Here is a 24,539-nt window from a genome sequence, read left to right on the forward strand (position 1 = left end):
GATGACTCATCAGCACTGTCATTACAGTGGTGTGTGAAGTGAGGTTAGTCTTTCACTTTAAATTAGGCAGAGAGGGAGGGAAAGGGCCGGGAGGGACAGAGACGACCCAGAGAGGACCAGGCAGGGGGGACTTGGTGAAGCAAATGTGCAGCTACCGCCTTCTTTTGGTCCATGGAGGCAAAGACCCATTCTTCCTTAGTTGTCATTGTTTCTTCCTGAGATGCCTCAGGGCTTTGTAATGAGAATTATGCTGAATGAGGATTCTTAGTACGTAATAGGCGCTGTTGTAAGCTCTTGATGATAGATTTCATTTAGTGGAAAGTCCACAGGCCTGGAGGACAGACACACTCAGATCTTTGGCTTCTGTGCTTCGAGTGTGAGGGACTCTTTGAAGCCTCAGTTTTCTCATCTGCAACCTTCCTCTGCAGGGCGACAGGAGACCCTGCTGTAACACTGACCGGTGGCGGGTCCTCCATGGCGGTTTTGTTTCACGATTCCTCTTGACCTGGGTGGGGCGCACTGCATCTCGGCCCCGAACGTGTCCTCCTCCGTAAAAGAGACTCCGATCACTTTGTGCATCATCTAAACCTCTTCCTCCGCTTCCATGTTTAGTGACTCTGTTTGGCTGTCCATCCGTCTGTCTGTCCTGTGAACATTCACATGTCTTGAAATGCAGAGCCCTGCAGAGGGCAGTGGTGGGCTCTTTGCTGCTCCCTCTCTGCTGGGCCAGGTGGGGCCAAGGCAGAGCTGAGTAAATAAGGAATGTGCTGTGCCCATTATCTCAGTGCTTTACGGCGGTGAAGGGTGAGAAAGCACATGCACTTCCCCAGCCAGAATCCACTCACTGTCTGTCGCTTCAAGAAAGCTAATTCATGCACATATACAGGAGGAAAAAGAAAGTCAGGAGCAGGAAAACAAGTGTGTATGTGTGTGTGTGTGTGTGTGCATGTGTGTGTGTATTGGTGCATGCCAGTGTGTGGTCATCTCAGGTGTTGTTTCTGACACTGTTTGCTGTTTGGGGCTCACCTTTCTTATTCTAGCAAGTAGGTGAGTCATGGATGGATCTGTCTAGATTAAAGCGGAAGGTCACTGTCTAGCTCTGAAAGGCATCGAGTACCACTTTAGGCCAAGCTCACGTATTTATACAGCTTTCTGAAAAGTCCAAGTAAGGCATCTTTTGAACTTCCTCCTTAATTTACTAGAGATCAGCAGCTCAAACCATATGGCATGAGTGTGTAATTTAAGAGAAAGTAAATTAATATGCCACCAGGCAGGCGTTTAATTTATGGCATTAGATGACTAATGGGAGCAACCAGAACGATGTACTTATTGTCCTAGCAAACATAGCAGCATTTATACCACTTATTTCCTCACATAAGAAATTCTTCTTTAGGAATGTCATAGTAAAACAGCCTGAAATTTGATGGGATGTACGGAAATGTTGCCTGCCTCCCTCCCTTTCTTCCTTCTTTTTATTCTGTCCGCAAAAACTCAAGAGATGGCCACATGCCACCTGCTACGTTAGGGACCTGGGAGCGGAATGGAGCTCGAGGGGCTTTTCCCTGGAACAGATGCATCACCAAAGAAGTTGCACAACCATCACTCTGTCCATCTCCAGACAGATTTTCACCTGGATCTGATTTTTCATCATCTCAAACCGAAACTCTCCCCAAGCCCCTGGTACCCTCCATTAGTTGTTTTCTTTATGAGTTCCCGATATCTTTAGCGAAAAACTTCAAAGATTAGAGTGTAGGGCAATAGAATTTTACAGAGGGCATCATATATGTACCACCTCGACTGTACAGTTAACAGTTGCTGTATTCGCTTTCCTACGAATCTGTGCACCTCTCGATCTCTCTGTTGTTCATCAATTCATGTTATTCCCTTCTTGTGTTACTTTTGGATGCATTTCAGAGGAAGTTGCAGACATCAGTATGCTAACACTGCAGCAGTGCACATCTTTTGAGTTCCTCATTTGCTTATGACAGTAAATATATGCTTTTAATTTCAACGATAGGGGACTGACTTGTTCAGAAAAAGTGCTCTGAGCTCATTCAATAGGAGAGGTAAGAAGGGGATGATCTGAGAGGGAATTAGTCTATTGCAAGCCCAAGATACACAGATATACAGATCTAGAATCACCCTAGAAATTCCTGAAGGATGCATAAACAGAACAAAACAACACAAGAAAAACCTAATTGAACAATTATCTCCAGTGTAATGAAAGAAAAAGAGTAAACTCTTTGGAATCAGATAAGCCTGGGTCATGATCTCAGATGTCCGATAGTAATTCATCTTTGTGTCCATCCTTCTTCTACTCTGATTCATAAAGGATTTGATGTGGCTTATAAGAATGCGAGAAAAAAAATTGAAATTAATTAAATCCATAAGCAGGAATTATATTAAGATCATTTGAATTTGAGTTTCATGGCATCTTTAGCAAACGGACAAATACAATCATTTATATAATTCTCATTGTCCCTAAGGAGAAAGGCTCTCCAAGGCCATTTAACCTTGGGCAAGTCACTTAACTTCTCTGAATGTCAGTTCTCACATCTGTAAAATGGACAGATGCGTCCTCTACCAGGACACACACCAGAGTTTGGAATAGAACCATCACTTCTGTGTAGATGGAGCGTATGGGTTTGCACTAAGACATTATGGGATGTTTTCTAGATCATAGAAAAAGAATAATTTAAAGTCATGTTTCCTTTTTTGTTATGTGATAATGTCCATTATCTTATTGAATTCTCGCAACAGCCCTGCAAGGCAGATTTTGAGCGACTAAATAGGAGCAGAGCCCAGGTTTGAACGCAGATGTATCTAATTCCCAAGGCTGTGCTCATTTCACCATGATGAGAATTGATAAGATGTCGGGGGGAAGGCACAGTTTATTCTCTTGCCAGATTTGATGCTCACTGTGGCTCTCTAACTGAGGATTAAAATTTTTTTGTGTTGAAGCTCTGTTAACATTTTCTGTTTAACACTCTATTGTCTAAATTTACCCTGTATGCCTCTCTCACGAGGGCATTAAAGAATATCTTCCCAACCAACAATGCTTTCTTCTCCTGGCTTTGGTTCAAGTCCCTCACGTGCTCAGTGATGGAACGAGTTCATGGGGCTAGAACGGAATTCCCAAATTATGCTGGAGGAGCATCGAAGCCTCAAGATGATCCACCGAAGAAGGAGATGAGTGAGGGTTCCTGTGATCCATTAAATCTGGGAAGCACTGCTTATCGCACCCCATTTTGAAGGTTCATTATACTCCTTAGCATGTTAACTTTCTCAAATGTCCTCCAGCAAAGATACCCTCTTCATAGTTCATAACCCAGCATCTCCATAACTTATTTGACCAAAGGCCATTTTTATGATGCCAGTTGTTAGTTCCCTGAAACATAATATTGTGGGAAATGTTGGCCTAAGCATGGGATAGGGGATCGGACTGGTACCTGTTGAGGCTGGAGAAGGGCCAGGTGTAAGGGACCTTTTTGGTGCTATTCTGTAGGCACTTCACCTACAGCCTGGTGGTTTGCTTAGGTCCTATTGGGGGTGAAGGCCCGGAGGATATATCCACCTTTGCATAAGGATAGTCTGATGCATGCAATTTCTAAAGTTCAAAAAGCAGAAAGAAAGCTTCCCTAGAAGCAGTATCCTGATTCTGCAAACTGAGTTGATGAGGACCATCCGTGCTAGAAGCAGCATACGGGGACTCTTAGAAAGAGGCAGCAAAGCTGCACTTATGTTTGAGACACATGGTGGCCTGTAGAACCATGAGAATAGACACTCTTGTCCTCTTTGGGATTCCAGGTCAAGACCAGTGTGGATTCTGGCCACCCTGCATAACATAGCAGCAAAGGGCAGACCAGTCCAGCTGAGGAAGCTGCTGGGAGTGACACATCTCAGATGCTGTTGTTTGGAGGGAAGAAACCGCAGATGAAGGCGTCATTTCCTGTGCACCCATAAGGGGGCGCCAGACCCGCCCATCCTGGGAACACAGTCCTTGTTGTCTGACTTCAGCCTGAATGCCACCACTGTCAGATTTTCCTAAGGAAATTTTTAGTCTTCAGGCTGTCTGAGCACAAAGACTATTCTTAATGAAATAACAAGATCATTTAGCAAGGCTTTTTTATTTTTATTTATTTTTTTAGCAAGCCTTTATTAAATATTTCCTATTGGTTCCAGAGGACAAATGAGCCAGTCCTTGCCTTCAAAGAGTTTATTTAGAATAGAGAACTAAGGATAATAAATGAGTGAAAAGATGTGGACGAAGTGAGTGAGCAGTACTAGCAAATGGTACAACCCAGGCCCTGGAAAATGCTCCAAGGTCTAGGTTCTAAGCAGTTGAATCTTATCCCAAAGGGCTGAATTCACTGATGTCCTCTTAGCAAGATTTTGGGTCAGAGTCCTTGGGAAAATTAGTCAAGGGTATAAATTATAATTGCCAGAGCAAGAGATGCTTTGACATTTTGCAGCAAGCAGATACAAAGGGGAACTGGTTTTGGGGAACATTCACAACTGGCAGGCTTGCTTTGGGAGTCAGCTGGTGACATTGATCCTGGTGTGGCATAAAATGCATAGGAAACTGGGGATTAATGTTCTACAGCAAATCCTCACTGGGGACTCCACTCTTGTAGTTGCAGAAGACTGGCTTTTAACTGGGTGGGAAAGAAACCTGCTTTTCTTTTTTCTTTTTCTTTTTTTGTCTTTTTGCCATTTCTTGGGTGGCTCCCACGGCATATGGAGGTTCCCAGGCTAGGGGTCTAATCGGAGCTGTAGCTGCCAGCCTACGCCACAGCCACAGCAACACGGATCTGAGCCGCGTCTGCAACCTACACCACAGCTCATGGCAACGCTGGATCCTTAACCCACTGAGCAAGGCCAGGGATCGAACCCGCAACCTCATGGTTCCTAGTCGGATTCGTTAACCACTGAGCCACGACGTGAACTCCAAGAGACCTGCTTTTCTTTTTTTAATTATTGACTTTTTTTTTTCTTTTTTTGTCTTTTGTTGTTGTTGTTGTTGCTATTTCTTGGGCCGCTCCCGTGGCATATGGAGGTTTACAGGCTAGGGGTCGAATCGGAGCTGTAGCCACCGGCCTACGCCAGAGCCACAGCAACTCGGGATCCGAGCCGCGTCTGCAACCTATGCCACAGCTCACGGCAACGCCGGATCGTTAACCCACTGAGCAAGGGCAGGGGCCGAAGCCGCAACCTCATGGTTCCTAGTCGGATTCGTTAACCACTGCGCCACGACGGGAACTCCAGAGACCTGCTTTTCTTAAAGATGAACCTCATAGGAGCCCATATTTACCTTGAATAAGGGTGTGCATTTATAACTTTCTCAATGATGTTATTCTACTGAATCGTCTAGGTATTTGTGATAAGATTTCATTTTATAACGTGCATATTTTCATTTAAAGAGGCAGCTGGGGTGGCTAGCTGGTCATGGTTTGCCCGAGACCTTCCTGCACTTAAAACTGAAAGTCCAGCATCCCATGAACCCGCTCAGTCCCAGGTGCATGGAGACGGTTAGTCATCCTAGAGGAGGTTGTGGTGAAAGCTGTACTTTGAAGTCGGACAGCTGTACTGACTGGTTGGATCACTCTGGGCAAGTTGCTTAAGTTTTCTAAAAGTTCCTTTTGAGTAAAGTGGAGAAAATAATGCTTACTTCCCAGATCTTGTATAGATTCCGCAAGACAGTGCTTTTAAAAAACACTCAGCATAGTGCCAGGCACATAGTAGATTGCAATACATGTTTCCTTCCAAAAATACAGTGTATCTATCATCTTCACTTTTTCATTTTAGCATTTTTAAAAAGCACACCCTCAAAGGAAGTAAGTGGGAGATTGACCCGCTGCAAAGCCTTCAGCACTTTCTGCTTTAACCTCCTGTGGCCTGCCTCCTTGGCTGAGCCGTGTGATCGGAAGTAGGCTCCAGATTCGCTCTTGATTGTGTCCAGACCCAACAGCTCAACAGTTGCCTGGCAGCCTAGGCTAACCAGGAATGCCTGTGGGGGAGAGAGACAGCCCCGGCTTCTCACTCTTGGTGTCAGACTCAGGTCCCCTGCGAGCCAGCCTTTGTCTCGGGCTCCCAGTTTCAGAAAGCTGTTTGAAAGCACCAGCGTTTCGTGGCCAGCAGGGGTGTATCCAAGTCCTGACCCCGGGCCTGGCAGAGCAGGGCTGAAGACCATGCCGCTTCCACATGAGAGAGGATCATGCAGCCTCAGACAGGAAGGGGAGGGAGTAGGACAGAGGAAACACTTCTCAGAGCTTGCTTTCCAAAACTTCCATCAAAAACATGCGCTTTAAAAGGAATTCCCGCCTGCCTCTTGTCACAGGGCTGCACGGGAGTAACATCTCTCTTATGAAAGGAAAAAAAGAAACATCTTTGGAAACTGTAAACATCATGTTATTTCTCCCAGGATGATTTTGAGGCCTTGAGAATAAGACAGCAGGCTTTTAAGGCTCACCTTCTTTGAATGTAGGGCTGAGCCTAAACAGATGTCGGCTTTGTTCCTTGGGCCAAAAACCTCGGAGTCATCCTGCACACTTCTCTTCTCACACTTACCCCATCTCCGCTGCTACCACCAGGCCAAGCCGCCATCCTCTTTTGCCTGAACCCCTGGATGTGGTCTCCCCACTCCGGTCCTCACCCTGCCACGCTTTGTCCTCGTGTCCTCAGCCGAAGACGTCTTCGTAAGACGGAAGTCAGATTATGCCCCTGCCCTGCTCCTGATCTTGCAGCGGGTTCCCGTTTCACTCTGAGTCGAAGCCAAAGTCTTTGCAGTGACTGACACGCGGTCTCTGCACTGCACCCCGTGACCTCTCCATCCTCGCCTGTGACTCCCCTCTGCCGCGCCTGACCCCAGCCACACCAGCTCCTTGGTCCTTGAGCCACCAGGCACAGCATGGCATTGGCGCCTGACTTGAGCTGCTCCTCTCCAGGGCCTCCGCCTCTGCACAGCTCCTTCCTTCACCTTCTTTGGGGTTTTGCTCACCTCTCACCTTCTGGAGAGGCTGACACTGATCACCCCGGTCCGGCTGTACCCACTCCTCTGCCACACTCTTAATCCCCCTTCTTGACGTTTCCACTTTCCCATAACGCTTGCCACCAACATAGTATATAATTTATTTATTGTGTTCGAGTCTTTGCTTTCATCTCAGATGAAACATTTGACCATGTCAAATGTTTATCAAGGTGCAGGGGGAAGGGGGCAGGCAGATTGGAGTTCGAATTCCACCTCTACCGTTCATTCCCTCTTCGATTTGTGAGTTACCCTCTCAGAGGCTCTGTTTCCTTATCTACAAAATAATAGTAATTAACTTATTCAGCAAGTATTCAGTAAGCACCAGGACTGTGAAAGGCATTGCGGACGGAGAGGTGAACATGAAAGGCACTGTTGTTATACAGCTGTGAAAAGAATTAAATTGCAGAAATGTGCATCATATGCCTGATACACTGGCATATATTTGTTGCTCATTCGATATGGTTCCCTTTTTGAAGAACTTGAATATGCTTTTCATTTTCTTCCCCTTTTAGTTCATACTGTTTTCATTTGCTGAGAAGCGCAAACTAGATGAATCCACACATTCACACACACATGTTGTTCAGTCATAGCAGGGTTTTTAGGAACGGGGGCTGCGTGAGCTCTGGGAGGGTCAAAGAGCCTCCTAAAACTATACACAAATCATGATATACACACTTTATTTAAATAGGTAGAAACAGAGTCTGTAACTTTTATCAGAATCTCAAAGGATGCCTTTGATCCATAAAAATTTAAAACCTTTCCAGCACCCATGACGGGTCTGCCTTTCTGGGCTTCTCTAAACAAAGATTTGTAATGGAATTGCCAAGCTGATGATTAATTCCAGGATGGAAGATGGCTTTTTGTCTGGTATTGCTACTAAGCCCCCAGGTTCCTGGGTGGTGAGAGGAAAGCCTGGCTATGTCAAGGTCATTGCCCTTAGAATCCCTGGTACCACTGGAATTTAGAGGCTTGCTCCCACACAGATGAAACCACCCCCGAGATGGCTGGGGTGACAGTGCAGGAAGTGTAAGCATAGGTGTTATGAATGCTTCGTTAATCTAGATTGAGTACAGATCACAGAGGGCAGAGCTTCTCCGGCCCTCAGCAGAATTCTGGGCTCTGATTTTGGAGGTCTGAGAAAAGGACTGTCCCAAAGGGAGTTAAATGCAGAGGTGTCATTACTTTATTATGACCGGTATTTATTTTATTAACAACCAGGTTGCTGCTTACTTAGCCCCATGCATTATTTTTTTCAGCTCTGCAGCATTTAATCCCAGTTTTCATCATTCTGTCTTCATTTACATGTATCATCCCAGGAATACATTTTCTTTGGATTTCTTTCTTCTTGCAAGAGAAAAATTAGATGAAAGGAATGAGAGGCATTTAAAAGGCAAGAAAGTGGTACCAAGAAACTACTTTGCCCTGCCTTAATAAAGCAAGCAAGTAAAATTTTTTTCCTGTGGTCTCCTCTCTGCCTGGAGAGGAGGAAAAATGCTGCCAGGCAAAGCAAGAAAAAGGAGTAGGTGATGGAGGAGTTTCCTGGGTCTGTGATAGCAGAGCTTTTTTAGTGGGAGTCCCTAACTCTGCTTCCATTCCTCAGCATGCTTGCGTTGTCCTTTTTTGTCACTGGAAACCCTTGGGAAGAGAGCATGCCTCCTTGTGAAACGTGGGTGGAACACGGCCTTGAAGTGGGGCATGGCCATCAGTGGCTTTCCGAGGCTGTAGGTCTATTGTAGACCCTGGAGTGATTGAAGCAGTTCCTATAGTGAGAATTTCAGGCTCCTCCTCACTGCCTCCAGCCTTATTGAGGTATAATTGACACATTAAAATTATATATGTTTGAGGTGTGCAAAGTGATGTTTTGATGCATGTATACATGGTTACTTTTTTCTGTGTGGCAAGAACAGTTAAGATTTACTCCCTTAGCAGGCCAACTCATAAAAAAAAGAGGGGAGAATGGTGGTTTCCAAGGGGAAGGGGAAAGAGGAAGATGGGGAGATGATGGTCCAGGGGTACATAGTTTCAGCTATGCAGGCTAGCTTCTGCTGATCGAATGCACAGCACGCCGGCTCTAGTTGACCACACTGTATTGTGTCCCTGAGATGTGCTGAGAGTAGCCGTCTAGTGTTCTCATTGTAGGCTCCTTTTTATTTCAGCCCTGCCACTGTCTGCTAGACCTTGGGCTAGTAATCTCTTCTCTACTCTGCTCATTCTTGTTTGTACCGCTGCTTAACATGCCTCGAAGTGGTTGCTAACTGCAAAGTCTAGGTACCATCATCGGAAGGCCTTGGGTCAGAGTGCCAAGACACAGTGTTAGCCCCAAAACTTTTGTATACGTTTTGCCTTAGACAAAAAACCCCCTGTGTCTGAGAGCCCCATAGTGGGGCAGGTCAGTGACAGCTTCCAGTTCCAATCCGGTTCTGACCCTTGCAGCGGAAGCTTGGGCAAGTCAAGTGTCAGTGTGAGGCTTTCATGGGCTAACATGCTTGCAAAGGGGGTAGTACATATTTACATAGAATAGAGAATAGCCATTGTGGTTGTTATTATTATTACTGCTACTAATTGTACTACTACTGTTACTGTTACTACTCATGCTGGTAGCAAAATTTGTGTTTGCGCAAAGAAGGAGGGATTGGCTGTGTCCTCTGGCTACCACCCAGGGTTAAACCTGCCCTTTCAGTAACAGTGCCGGCTCTGTCCACGTGGCCTTTTAGAGTTGTATTTTGACAACTGCTCAATTCCCCAGATAGCTGAAAAATGTCAGCCATGGGTCCCCATGCATTATTGATGTTGGCTCTTTTCTTCCAGCTGCATTGCACGCTCCTGGTCTGCCGAGAACAGGAATGGTATTCTCTCTCTCCTGTGTCTCTTGGAGGCAGGCCAGAGTGGAATCCTGCTCCAAAATGCTACTTCCCTCCAAAAGTGAAAAGCGTGAGTCACATCTGGTCGTCCCTGTGGCTGATGTGCGCACAGCCTCTCCTCCGCACCGCTTCTCCCCCGCACCATTTCACGGCTGATTAAAGGCGGGCTAGCGCGCCCCGCTCGGCCACAGTGAGGTCAGAGCCGGTGGTGCGAAGAGGGATTTTCCTCGGCTTTGCCAATAACCGGCCACGTCACGGAGCCTCCGGGGCGCTATCCATTGTGGTGGTGAAAGCACTGGCTGACGGCGTATTGATTTGGCGCCAGGGTTAGCAGCAGCCGGGGACAAAGGCGGCCTCCGAGCCGCCCCGGGCTCCTGTGGACCCGCCGGACAAGAAAAGCGTGGCTGAGTGGTTGCAGATGCAGATGCCACGCGGACCGGCTCAGCCAGCGGCACAAAAGGACGCGGAGCCAGGCTGCTGCCAGGATGCCCAGAACCATGTGTTCATGTGTACTTTGGGAGAGCAAACTCTGATAAGCTCTCGAATGGGATCACCTGCTTAATTGGTTTCAAACAAGAGAGAAGGAAAAATTCCAGTCACTACATTTTCACCAGTCTCCTTGCCTTGAAATATCCCACAGCTTTTTTAGGAGTGGTGTTTGTTCCTGCCTTTGTTTCTCCTCCCCTTTGTGTTTGTAGTGGTTTATGAAGCTGCATGGGTTAGTTGAGGCTTCCAGGGCTAGATAGTGACCATGGGAGGTAGGCTATTACTGCAATTCCAATCAAAATTTATAATCAAATTGAATGGTGTAAGTCTCCCTGCCAGTATTCTGACATAAACACATTTTCATTTCGATGAGAATGTTGTTTCTCAAAGCCACAGTTATCAAATAAAGCTCCCGAGGTCACTGGTAGTAAAGGACCAGCCCTCTGTCAATAAATCCTTAACCAAGTTGGACTCTGCTATGGGAGATGGAGGGGTTTTGAAAAGGTCATGTGTTAAAATTTTCTCTCTGACCAGCTGGCTCTGGCACATGGTTAGAGACAGTTAAGCCCGGTAATAAATGGGAAAAGTGGTCCCCAGTGGTACCGAGGCAATGGTAGCATCTTTAGGAAATGCTTGGAATTGATCTGGTAGAAATGGTTGGTTTCTTTTTGTTGTTGTTGTTGTTGTTGTTGCTATTTCTTGGGCCGCTGCTGCGGCATATGGAGGTTCCCAGGCTAGGGGTCCAATCGGAGGTGCAGCCACCGGCCTACGCCAGAGCCACAGCAACACAGGATCCGAGCCGCGTCTGCAACCTACACCACAGGTCACGGCAACGCCGGATCGTTAACCCACTGAGCAAGTCCAGGGATCGAACCCGCAACCTCATGATTCCTAGTCGGATTCGTTAACCACTGCGCCACGACGAGAACTCCAGAAATGGTTGGTTTCTGATGGTTTGCATCCTGTGCTGTAGAGTGGGAGTACCTATGTGGGGAATTGTTGCTCTGATCATTAATATTCCAGCTTCTGCAGCAGTGGAAACATTTCTGCACAGGATGCAGAGGGCACTTCTGCTACATTGTTGTATGGATGGGTGAGGTGGGGATTGATTTTTCACACATGCTCTTTGTGCTTAGGTGGGGGAAGGGAAGTATTAAATGAACTCTTTCTTATTTAGAAACTGATTCAGAAGGTTCTGGTTGGTTGGCCCTAGTGAAAGCAGAATGGCCTCTAACAGGATCTTAAGTGACTAGATTGGAGCTATTTTCAAGGACTCAGCACTCTTTCCTTTCACCACTTTAGTTAAAATTCTCAAGTGCTTCCTAAATCCCACGGAGGAGAGTAATTTGTATTTCGTCATTTATATTAGCCTGGGCTTGGGGGAAGTCACCAAACTATGTGTGTGAGGGTCCCCCTGATTCCTCGGCAGGAGTGGAGGCAGCTCACACTTTGCGAGTCTTTTGCTCATTCGCTATGCATACTAATCACTTTTAAATGGGGTCTATAAGTTTCCATTCCTCTCCATAAATCAAGTTCCCTAGGAGTCTGTTTCTATCTCGGAAGCAGAAATATAAGCGTACATCATCTTCCGACGGGTCTGACAGTGTGTGCGTGTGAAGGATTATGGGCCAAATCAAGGTGCCTTCAGGGTCTTTTTTATTAGCGTGAATCTGTCAAATGTGTGTGGGTGGAGGGCATTCATGGAGACATTGTTCTTTTATTCTCCTGGGTTTTAAAAAAATCCTTTCACTTCTGAGAATCACAGGGACTAGAATGGACTATTTAATTGTCCCCAAGGACAATTTTGAAAATACTGTCAGGAGTAGTTAATATCCCCTGTTCCCCTGGTGTGCTGAATCACACAGAAAGTAGCATTTCAATTCTCTGGAGGTGCAGCTGCCAGATAACGGAACGTTAACATTTTATGCAGCAAGAAGTAATCTGGGCCGTGCCTCCTTGCCTTCCCCTGGATGACCCCACACTGGCTTCGGGTCTGGTCGAAGGTTCATTTGGTTCCATGTCTCGGGTTTGCTCTTTGAATATAGTTTATATGGCAGGAATCATCTTGGGCCGGTAAATGAAATACATTTTACAGTCCTTTTCTGAGAAGGCCATTTGGTCATGGGTCACCTGATCTGTTATGCACTCGAGGTGTGGCGAGTACCTGACATTCATGATCTCTGCCCTCTAGGAGAGCAGTCTAGGGAATCCTGCGGTAATCCTAGCAACAGGGAAACCAGCTCACCACCACTGATGAATTCGTTCAGTTTTGTTGCCTTGGATTTGGGATGCTGGAGCTCATGGGTCTACTCGGTTCAGGTCACTTCTTGAAATCATTTAGCATTTTTGATTAAGCCAGGGGACATTCTTGCTCCTTTCCAACCATGCTTCACATAGCAACCAGAGGGCTCTTTTTCAAACATACATCTCTTGGAATCCCTAATGATGTCCCATCTCACTTCAAGTGAAAGTGGGCCCTTAAATCTGCCCTCAGGGTTCTGCTTCGGTCCCACCCACCTGCCTCCTCCACCTAGTCCCAGGCCCTTCTTCCTTTTGCCGTATCCCTCCCATCACGGCTTGACTCCTTCCAACTCCCTATCAAGCTTGACCCTATCAAGCTTCTTCCTGCCTTCAAATCTTTACACATGTTCTTCCCTCTTGTCAGAAATGTTTTTCTCCTACTTAGTACCTAGATGACTCCTTTTCTTCCTACAGGTCTCGGCTCACATGACACCTGCTCATGGAGGCCATCCCTGACCACCTTCGTGGATTAAAGATGGCTGTAAAATCTGGGTCACTTCCACCCCTCCCCTCTGCCTTGGGAGGTGGAATGTATCTCTCCTGCCCTTGAATCAGAGCTCAGCGCTGCGGTTGCCTTAGCCAACCAAATGCCGCGAGAGTGATGCTGTGCCCGTTCTGAGCTCTGCCTTTAAGACAAGGGGCAGCTTCTGTCTCTTCCCTCTTTAAACACTTGCACTTGCAATGTAGTTGCTATCTAAAGAACTCTCAGCGAGCCATACAAAGGTATCATGTAGAAAGAGAGGGTGGTGTTGAAGGATGCGGGTGGTGGGGGGGGGAGATGCAGAGAGACCTATCCCTGCCAAGGCCCCAGCCATGTGAGTGAAACCATATCGGATATTCTAGCACCAGTTGCCATCTGACTGCAGCTGAATGAGAGACCCCAGACAAGCCCAGCAGAAGAACTGCGTGGTCAACCCACAGAATCATGAGAGGTAGAAGATGGTTGCTTTTGTTCTGAGCCACTAAATTTTAGAGAGTGGTTTGTTACGTAGCAATGGTTGGCTGATATGCCCATCCTACTTCTAAATAGGTCCCACCCCCATTGGTTTCTATACCCGAGAAAACAGTCTCTGTTTATTTTCTTTTCAGCACTTTTCACAATTTATGACGATGTATTTGTTGGTTTGTAATCTCTGTAGCATCTGTTACCCTAATTAGACTGGTGCTCCATGATGTAGGCACTGGAGTTTTTATTGACCCCTGCCCACGTACTATCTCAGAGTGCCTGGCACACAGTAAGCACTCAGAAAATGTTTGTTGAATGAATGAATGAATGCATGGTGAATGAATTGAGATGTTTCCAGCATTTATTGTTTTCCCCCGCCGATACAGAGACAGGAATCTGCACAGCTTCTCTGGTAGCAGTTCAAAAACAATTTTTGAAATTCTTTTTATCCTTCTTTATAAAATCATACTTGTTGGATCACCCTTCTACTTTGCATCTACTATTCCTCTGCTCGGCAGATTTTAATGAATCCCTATCAGCAAGAGCATAAAAAGATGAAGCTTTCCTATGGTAGTTAAGACCCACCTCAGTCTGCAGAGCCAACTCTCGTCCTTGTCCCTTTCTTGGCTCTCTTACACCCATGGCTCCGGGTTGCTTGTTATTACCTGAGCCACCACACACCTTTCACTTCCCTGGAATCTCTCTTCCTCTTCTTATCTATGGAAAAGCCACTGAGCCAAACGCTTAGGTGGATGCTGGAGCCGTTCTTGAGACCTGGGGAGGGAAGCTTAGAGAAAAAGGTGCGCTGGGCTGGGGGTCTGGGAACATGGTCCCTGGTCTCAGGTTTGCCGTCATCAACCGCTGGGCCTTGTGTAGTTAGCTAACCTGCCTGGGCTGCTCTTTTTCCTCAGTATAATTAGGAACTCAGATAAAGGGATGGCTTAGGTCCCTTTCAGCGCTGTTTTCCACATTCACGTTTGCTTTACAGTGATAGACGAACAACCCGCTGATTTATGTGCATTTGGGTCAGAATTTGGCTGACTGTAGCATCAGCAGTTTTACATGAACAAAATCTTCAATTTCATTAGTACAGCCAAGTTAATTCTGCTGGGTTGGCAGTGTGTTCTGAGAGGCAGAGTGGCCACTGGGGCCAGGAGTCAGGAAAGCCTCATGCTGTCACATGTCCCAGCCACTAGCTGAGGGGCAGACCAGCTGGAGGGCAGCCGAGAAACCTCTCAGAGCTCATCCACTTCATTTCTAAACTGGGGATAAAAATAATGTGTGTTCACTCAAGGGTTGTCAGAGAAGCTAATGTTGGTAACATGGCAATGCTTTGATAGGAGTTCCTGTCATGGTGCAGTGGAAACGAATCCGACTAGGAACCAGGAGGTTGTGGGTTTGATCCTTGGCTTCACTCAGTGCATTAAGGATCTGGCGTTGCTGTGGCTGTGGCAGCTGTATCCAATTGAACCCCTAGCCTGGGAACCTCCATATGCCATGGGTTCGGCCCTAAAAAGCAAAAAAAAAAAAAAAAAAAGTAATTGAAACACAATCTCTGCTGTATCTGTTTATTAGGATAATTAAGTTTCCTTATATTTACCTTGAGTGCACTCTACCCCAGGGTTCCTGTACTGTTTTCCAGCTTCCTTCATGTGCTATTGGGTGGTTGAGCTGGGGAGGAATTACTCTTTCATGAGAACCTTCAGTGTGTAAGGCACCAGTCATATATTTTTAAAGTTTCTTATAGCAATCCTCTAAGGGAGGAGTTATATTAATCATGATTCTTTTAGTTGTCAGTGACAAAGATCTGATTCAAGCTAGTTTAAGTTAAAAAAAAAAACATGAGGGGGAGGGGATATTTATTTGGTTCATATAACTTAAAAGTCCTGTGGGTAGTCTGGCTTCAGGCATAGCAGGATCAAGGGGCTCAAAAGATCCTTTCACATTTTTTTCTTTGTCTTTTTTTAAATCTTTTTTTGTCTTTTCAGGGCCACACCTATGGCATATGGAGGTTCCCAGGCTAGGGGGTCAAATTGGAGCTACAGCTGCCGGCCTACGCCAGAGCCATAGCAATGCCAGATCTGAGCTGTGTCTGCAACCTACACCACAGCTCATGGCAATACCAGATCCTTAACCCAGTGAGCGAGGCCAGGCATCGAACCCACAACCTCATGGTTCCTAGTTGGATTCATTTCCGCTGCACCACGATGGGAACTCCTCTTTGTCTTTTTAATTCTTCTCTCTGCTTTTCTCTGTGTTGGTGTCATTTTTCTGGTATATCTTCTCTACATGGTAAAAAGATAACCCCAGGGCCAAGATAATCTCAAGTCTTATAGCTTATTATCACAGAGAAAAGACATATAGACCTTCTCTCACTTTCCCAGAGGCCACATCAAATCTCCCATAAAGAAGTGGTGTTGGATCCGCTTTAGTTACATGTCACTCTTGGACCAATCACTTTGTTCAGAGATAGAAGGTGGGTGGCTCTGACTGGCCAACCTGGGCTATGTTTATTATAGTCAAACCTAGCCAGGGACCAGACTCCAGGTTTTCCTGCAGCTTTTTTTTTTTTTTTTTTTTTTCTTCCTGGTTAGTTCAGGCCAGGCTGTGGCTTTCAAATCAGGGTATATGAGACCTAGAAAAAAGATCCATAGGTCACTGAGTCCAACCCAACCATGGCCAGAGAAGAGAAAGTTCATATTCTAGTCCTATGTGATTCAGTATTACTCCCAGTCCTTTCTTTTGCCTGTGTCACCTCCACTGGAAGGATTACATGAACTTCTCTTGTCAGAGCAACTGAAGGATCCTTCCAGAGAGGGGGCCAAACCCAGGCTGCAAACAGGTTACCTTACACCACCCCTGAGCTGGGACTCCATCCTGTCTCCTCCCCATCTCATCCCTGGGCCACACTCTGGATAGTGAAGCTGTTGGCTACTCAGAGCCCATTTCATATCAGGCTGAAAATAGAGGTCATCCTGGCTTCATCAGTCCACTGTCTCTTTTTGTACCGCACCCCCCCTCTTTTTTTCTGGTAGAGGTGGTTCCTGGGATAGGGTCTGCCCCAAATTATGAAACCAAAAAGAGAAGATGAAAAGAGAAAAGCAGTGTGACTGTCACCGAAGAGGCCCCTCGCCAGAGAGAAAAGCCCGTGGGAGAGAAAAGCCTCTGTTGACAGTGTGTCATGGGGGGTGGCTCACATCTGGTGTGGGCGGGAAGTGGGGGCTGCTGTCCCTGGTGGTGCCATTTCCGACGTCCTAAGTGCGTCTCCAGAATTTCCCAGTCAACAGACTCTATCTAGATGACGCCATTGCCAAGTCATGAAAAATGTCTCAAGGGCACTGGCTTGCTTCGTGGAGGTCAAGCAAGCAATCATAGCTAGAAGATGGGTGCTCGGGGGGGCAATGCTGTGTTTTCCTGATTTTATCTTTTTTCTTTATTATTTGTGGTCTTTTTGGTGTTAGCCATTCTGACATTCTGATATGTTGTTGTGGTTTTGATTTGCATTTCTCTGATGATTAGTGATGCTGAGTATCTTTTCATGTGTCTGTTGGCTATCTGCACTTCTTTGGAAAAATGTCGATTCAGTTTTTCTGCCTTTTTTTTTAAAAAAATCAGGTTGTTTTTTTGACGTTGAGTTAGTTGTATGAGTTGTTTATATATGTTGGATATTAATCTCTTTTTGGCCATATTTGGAAATATTTTCTTCCATTTATTAGATTGTCTTTCCATTTTGTCATTGGTTTCCTTTGCTGTGAAAAAGCTTTTAAGTTTAATTAGGTCCCATTTGTTTATTTTTACTTTTATTTTCTTTAGGAGATGGATCAAAAAGATATTTCTATGGTTTATGTCAAAGAGTGTTCTGCCTATGTTTTCCTCTAGGAGTTTTATAGTAACTGGTCTTACATTTAGGTTTTTGATCCAATTTGAGTTTATTTTTGTATATGGTGTTAAAGAATGTTCTAATTTCATTCTTTTCTTTCCACTTTTCCCAGCACCACTTATTGAAGAGACTATCTTTTCTCCATTGTGTATATTTGTCTCCTTTGTTGTAGATTAATTGACCGTAAGTGGGTTTATTTCTCTGCTCTCTGTCTTGTCCCACTGATCTGTGTCTGTTTTTGTGCCAGTATCGAACTGTTTTGGTAACTGTAGCTTTATAATACTGAGTGTAGTCAAGGAGCATGATTCCTCCAGCTCTGTTCTTCTTTCTCAAGATTGTTTTGGTTATTTCAGGGACTTCTATGTTTCCATACAACTTTTAGAATTATTTGTTCTAGTTCTGTGAAAAATGTCACTGGTATTTTGATAGAGATTGCATTGGATATCTAGATTGCCTTGGATAGTATGGTCATTTTAACAGTATTGATTTTTCCAATCCAAGAACATGGTATGTCTTTCCGTCTGTTTGTGTCGTCTTTAATTTCTTTCATCAGTGTCTCATAGTTTTTCAGGTATAAGACTTTTCTTCGTTAGGTAGTTTTATTTGGGGCCCAATTTTAAATTGACAGTTACATATATGTATATATGGGTGTATGTATTATATATGTGTTATATTATTTATGTATATATGCATGTCTCTATATATTTCGTAATGTTCCACCATATAAGATATCCTACAAAGTCTTACTCAGTAAGCTGGGATAGGAAGTCACCATGGAAATTGACCCTCAAAGCAAGATTGTGAATGGCTTTGCATTATCCTAGATCTTTGGTTTATGGGTGGCTTGGTGTCTGTTTTTGTACTTGCTTCTGAGCAGAATGCCAGTAGAAATTGTGGCTTTTAAATGTTGCTATGACATATAAACATACCCTGTCTGTGACAGATAAAGAGAGAACAAAATCTGAGTGACACAATAACATGGTGTCTAAAAGTAGTAATATTTTGTTGGCAGAGAGAAGACAAACTTTTCATAGTATAGTTTAGAAAGAATGCTGGATGAGAAGCAAGGAATCCTGAGGTGTTTTATGGTACTTTGCCCTCAGTTTTCTCATCTGTGAGGTGGGCTCATTGGGCACTCAGAGATGGGATATGGAGAAAGCAGAGGATTCTGACCCTGAGAACTAAGTACTTTCCTTCCCCATTCAACCAGAGTAGCTTTTTCTTTACTTTTAAAACTGAGGTATGTATTAGAATCCCTTATAAGATGTTAATTTGTAATAAAAATGTTCTGTTACTTAAGAAATTTAAAAATGACTGGAGTTCCCATCGTGGCTCAGCAGTTAACGAATTTGACTGGCATCCGTGAGGATGTGGGTTTGATCCCTGGCCTTGCTCAGTGGCTTGGGGATCTGGAGTCGCTGTGAGCTGTGTTGTGGGTCGAAGATGCTGCTCAGATCTTGCGTTGCTGTGGCTGTGGTATAGGCTGGCAGCTACAGCTCCGATTCAACCCCTAGACTGGGAACCCTCATATGCCATGGGTATGGCTCTTTAAAAAAAAAAAAAGTCTAAGCTTGACTATCCTTAAGGTCCCTCTAGCTCCAAAAATTACTGTGGCTCTAAAATAAAGAACAGTTATATCCTTATTAATGCTCTCATACTTGTTTACTTTTTAAAAGTTTTCTAAAATGAAACAGAATCATGTTTTATAAACTTTTAAAGACTATTTTTGTCCTCCCTCTCTCATTAGCTTACTTAAAGGAAGGCTATTCCTTTCCTTTTTCCTCCAAAATTTGCCTTTCTCTGACCTGATCAAACCCCCACTAACAGGAGGAAAAAGTCACAGGTATGGGGGAGGGCAGGAGGAGGAGCATCAGCCTTCCCATTCCCTTCTATCCTTTGGCCCCAGGCCAGTCTGTGGAATCCACAACATGAAGTATGCACCTCTCCCTTTTCAGCATTTCCTTTCCCCAGGTCTCTCCAGATAACCTCATGGAATCATAAAGGTGGAACAGACATAAAAAACAAATTCTTGCCTAAATTATTTTCTTTAAAGATGTGGAAAATGGGACCCGTTTTGTGTGGGATAAGGTAATGACTCATACGTTACTCAAGCTCTAGTCTCTTCCAGTTCAGTTCCTTTTCTGCTAAGTCTAGATAACCTCCTGGTTTTTTCATTTTCTACTATAAAATGGAGATGATAATAATAGCATTTGCTTCACAACAGGGGTGCTAGTATTATGTGAGTGTAGAGCCCTTAGAACAATGCTGGACCATAGAAAATGTCAGATGTATATTAGCTCTTGTTATCGTTACTATGCTTCCATATTCTGACATGAGGCTGCCCAAGGTACACAATCTAATGGAAACCCCACTTGGGGACCACACTCCTGTCTTGCATCTCTAAAATAAGTCGTTAAAATAATCTCTTAACATCCAATTCCACCAGGTCACTGTTCCCGCTGGGTGACACTGGGTGGGTAAATTGGTTTCATTCAGATAAATGAATTTTATGTTAATATGTTGGCTTCTTAATGCTGTCTTTGCCTGGTAGTAATGCCTTAACTCAGTGGAAATGTGTGTGCTTCCAGAAAATCCTTAAGGGCTGACTTTAATGAGGTGACTTCAGATTGTGTGGTAGGTGAGTATTAAGTCCCTTTCAATCAAAAAGGGTCTGTCTTTGCACCTCGCATCAGGTACCTTCTCTACAAGAATGAATGAGCGTAGCCTCGCCGTGCCATGCTCATCACTCTCACCCCTCATTTCTGGAACATAAGTGCCTACTACCAAATGGATGAGCATTTAGGATTTAAACACCATTTTAAAATTTCTTTATCAAGATCCCATGAATGGAACTTTACTTGAGCAATGGAGAAAAACTAGTTCTCACCTTTAGGTTTATCTTAATTTTGGGAAGCAGGCACATAGCTGATGGATAGAAAAAGAATGCTGGGAGTGTGACGGAAAGAATCGTTAACTGTCAGTGAGGGAAAATACCAGTATAGGGCAAGCTGTGTCCTGAACCTTGGGAACCCTGAGTCTCAGGTTGGAAATGGCACCTGGGAAGTGGTGCTGGCCACGTTGAAGGGAGTTTGACCACCAGTTCTATGATGTTAAGGCTGCAATCACCTTGAGCCAGGATCTTACTGTCTTTGGTCTCTCTCTCTTAATCCGTCCTCTCTCCTGCCCTCTTAACTGCATACCTGGTCCCATTCTGTTGACATTGTGAGTGACCTAGGGGGACACAGTCACTGAGTCGTAGCTTCGCGGAGCGGAAACTCTTATCCAGCACCAGCCCAGCATCGCCCTGCAGGGACCCTCTGAGGAGTCCATCATTCATCATCGGAAACTCCTACCTCCTTACTTTTGTTTATATCTCCGCCCTCCTCCCCCCACCATTTTGGAGAGAGAGAGAAAGAGAAATGAAGACTCCCATTGGCAAGAACATATCAGGACTTTGCTAAGCGTGATGTGTGGTTCCTTTAGTCCTTGTCAATTGCTTTAATTGTTCAAAATGGAAGCGGCCCTCCGGCGGGCGTGGACGTGAGCGCTGTGAATGAAAGCTCCTGGCACAAACTCCGCGGAACCTCGCCGCTGCTCGTGGCCCCACCAGCCCCCTGGGAGGAGACGGACCTCGGTTCCCCGGCATTTCCGCGCGTGGTGCCGTGCTCTTCCTTTTGTGCGGGCTTCGGGAGTCATCGGCACGCGGGGGCTGGGGGCCCCGCGCGGCGTGGGGCCGCCCTGGCGCGCGCGGGTCTCGGGGTGCGGGGCTGGAGCCCGGCGAGCGGGAGCCGGGCAGACGCCGGTGCCCGGCGCGCCTCTCCCTCCGCGCCCGCGGGGGCCAGACCAGACGCCGGCCCGGGCGCGCTCGAAGACGACTCTTCTTCTCAGTTGTCAGTTTTCTCGCTTGTCAGCAGAGCTGCTGGTAAGTGACAGAAAACAGAGAGGGGGGCGCGAAGGCAGCGTGGCGAGGGTGGGAGGAGGCGGCAGGGGGAGCCGCGGGGCGCCCGGGGCAGGGGACGCGGGCGGAACCGGGGTGCGCGGCCTCCGGGTGGTACCGCCCCGCCCGGCGCCGGCTCCCCCTCGGCTCATCCCCCTCTTCCCTCGCCCCATCTCACTTTCTTCCTCCTCTCCCCTCCGTCCTCCTGTCTCCCCCCAAACCTGCAGCTGCCACACGGTTCGCTTCTGCGGCTTTGTTTAACAAAAAAAAAAAAAAAAAAAAAAGAATCCGAATAGGTCCGAGGTGCTTTCTCCTAGAGCTGGAGCACAGTTTCTACCCCAGGCATAGTCCGAGAGCATGCCTGCTTCCCGCAGCTGCCTCCGGGGGGCACCTGGGCCCGGGGGCCCCGGCGCTCCGAGCCCCCTGTAAGCCGGCGTTGGTGGGGCGCAGAAGGGGGAGCGCACGCAGAAAGTGACAGGCAGGGGCGCCCGGCTGGGGCTGCGGGCTGGACCGGGCGAGCAGGCGGGAGGGGACAGCCCAGACTCTCTCGGCCTCACGCCCTGTGATAACCTGCAGCTATGGAGTCGCCAACCAAGGAGATTGAAGAATTTGAGAGCAACTCTCTGAAATACCTGCAACCCGAACAGATCGAGAAAATCTGGCTTCGGCTCCGAGGGCTGTAAGTACATGTTTACTCCTCTTGCCCCATTTCCCTCTCTCATCAGTCGTTTACTACCCAGGCACCGTCACGAGGGCTCACTCCCATTCCTGCGTGGCCCTTTCCATCCAGCCCTGGAAGTTCCACAGCCGCTTCTCTCTTAATTACAGTCACTGCTACCTTCCTTTCAACGGAGAGACTTGTCTTTCCAAGTGCTTTAGAATGCCTTGCTGTTTCCAAGTCCTTAGAGTTCTGTTACAGTAGCTCAGTATTCGTGGAGATGTTTCTGGCTATTTTTGTCAGAGAAGAAAAGTTTGGGGGATTCAGGTCACAGACTTTTAATCAAAGGAAGTTATTTTCTAGCAAAATAGCAGACACCTTGGCAGGCAGGTGGTCCAAGAACTTACTAACAGTTCAAATTCAACATGCATTCTGGCTGTTAAATTTTCCTCTTCTTCTCCCCAGCCTACTTCAACTTCTGATATTTTCTTAGGATTCTTTCTAGCAGGAAAATAGTTACTGGAAGGAAGGGCTATTTTTGGAGAAAGTAGGGGTCAGAACCAATATTGGAGTTTCCTAGCAATATTTGAGCAGCGAAATAGGGCCTTTGCTTCCAGTGCAGGGGGCAGAATTTTAGTTGAACCTAGGGATCAAGATCTCTAAATTTCATTCACTTCATGGAGTTCTGTTTGGGGGGGTTCTGAGGAGAGGTGACCTGAAAATACGTGGCATTTTCCATGAAAAGATTTCATAAACAATGAGCTGCTGGTTATCCCAGTCAGGAAGCTGTAGTGAGAGCTGAATGGCTGCAGCTTGCTTCTCAATTGACCAGGCAGGTCCCAAAGATACCTTCCATAACCACCAGCTACTCATTTCTGCAGGTATTTGGCATCAGAGATCTAGAGCAGATAAAAAATAGTTTTTCTCCAAGTATATTCTCCAGACATTCTGTTCCTACCAAGGACAGTGATGGGAAAACCAGCTACTTCTCAGGTTGTTTTGCTGCAGTGACGGTTTTTGAAAACACACACGCACATGCGTGCGCCTCTACCCCCGCCCCTCCCCACATGAAACAAATCAAAAAGGCACTGATCTAAGTTGTCTTCATCTTAGAAGGGACCACACTGCAACCAGGATATTCAAAGTTTCTAAAGAGAAGCAATAAGGTAGGTAGTATGGGTTTCTTGCAAGGGAGCTCTATTTAAAGTGCATTTTATAAAAAGCCCTTTCATCAGTAATCCAGGTGAGTTTCATTGCCATTGATCTAAATGGGAAACCTTGCCAAATAACATCATTTTTGTATTGTCTGGTTGCTGCAAACAGAGGCTGTAAACTTACTTGGAAATCTTGGCATTCTGGCTGGCAGGCTCTTTCCACAGTCAAGAGATGCACGTAGCCCAGCATCTCTTTCAAAGAGGTGTTTACAGTAAGCTCATGTTACATGTAGTGAACGTTCCATCTGATCCTGTTGTGGTGCACACAGAAAGTTTGCTGCATCCACACGAGCTGGGTCTGAGGTATTCAGTGTCCAAGTGCTGTCAGGCTGGCCTCCTTGCCGTTCTGGCTGGAGGGACTCCTGTGCACTCACTGAGGAACTGCTTCTCTCAGGCTGCTTTACGATTCAAACCAACTCCACAGAGCAGCTTGGGCTGGAGAAGGGTGTTTGGGCAAATCAGCCAGGCTGAGGGGGGAAACTTGTGTGGAAAAAGCATTTAGAGGACACAAAGCACTGTCTTGTAGCTTCCTCTGTTTGATCTGTTAGTCTCCTTTTCCCAAATTGCTGGGGTGTGATGTATCTGCATTTTTGTTTTCAAGTCTCTCCTGTTTACACATCACCCCTGTACCTTTGAATATAAAGGTGTGGGGTGATTCTTTTTCAAAATGGGTGTTTGGATCCCTCTCTTTTTACCCTTCCTTCTGAAACACTCTGCCCAACAGCAATCTCAGGAGATCTGTAGCTTTACTTGCTAATTTGAAAAGGACATGTTACTATTGTTATGACTTTTTTTTTTAAACTGCTGTCGTGGTTCTTACCCCCTCACCCCATTAAGAAAAAAAAAAAAACCAAACCAAACAAACAAACAAGCAAAAAAAACAGTAGTGCTATAATAAGTTGCTAAAGACTCCAGAAACCAAAGCACATGCTTTTTTATACAACTTGGACTAACACTTTTTCAGTTAACAAGATAAACAGGAGATGCAAGGGTGTGTGTCTTTTTGTCCACACGGTGGATTAACAGTAAGAGAAAGGAAGCTGCTCTTCCAACATTTTAGATTCAAACCACAGTTGGATTTTCATATCAATTTATGACTCTGCCACTGTATAGAAAGGGCCTTAGAGGTGACCACAGCTGGTCAGGAATTTGGTTCAGCTTGTTTGGGAGCCATCTCAGTTAAGGACTTGATCATCTCATGCCTGGACTGTTCAATGGTATCTGTTCCC

The 24,539-nt window shown here is 45.9% G+C and overlaps 1 protein-coding gene across 5 annotated transcripts in view; it reads left to right on the forward strand.

Moving 5' to 3' along the window:
* Positions 1–24,539, forward strand: part of PDE1C (phosphodiesterase 1C) — a 496,227-nt gene that overhangs the window by 162,001 nt on the left and 309,687 nt on the right. Inside the window, exons 1-2 of one of the 5 annotated variants that reach the window (XM_047763089.1) lie at positions 20,784–21,423; positions 22,015–22,117. The exons of 3 other annotated variants lie outside the window; for them this stretch is intronic. In XM_047763089.1, the coding sequence (XP_047619045.1) occupies positions 22,017–22,117 (101 nt within the window). In that variant the 5' untranslated portion in view covers positions 20,784–21,423; positions 22,015–22,016. Of the gene's footprint in view, positions 1–20,783; positions 21,424–21,652; positions 21,864–22,014; positions 22,118–24,539 lie in introns of those variants that run through there. One more of the 5 variants, XM_047763090.1, reaches the window with a different exon arrangement.

This window comes from Phacochoerus africanus, chromosome 16 (genome assembly GCF_016906955.1).
Source record: "Phacochoerus africanus isolate WHEZ1 chromosome 16, ROS_Pafr_v1, whole genome shotgun sequence".
Classification (NCBI taxonomy): domain Eukaryota; kingdom Metazoa; phylum Chordata; class Mammalia; order Artiodactyla; family Suidae; genus Phacochoerus; species Phacochoerus africanus.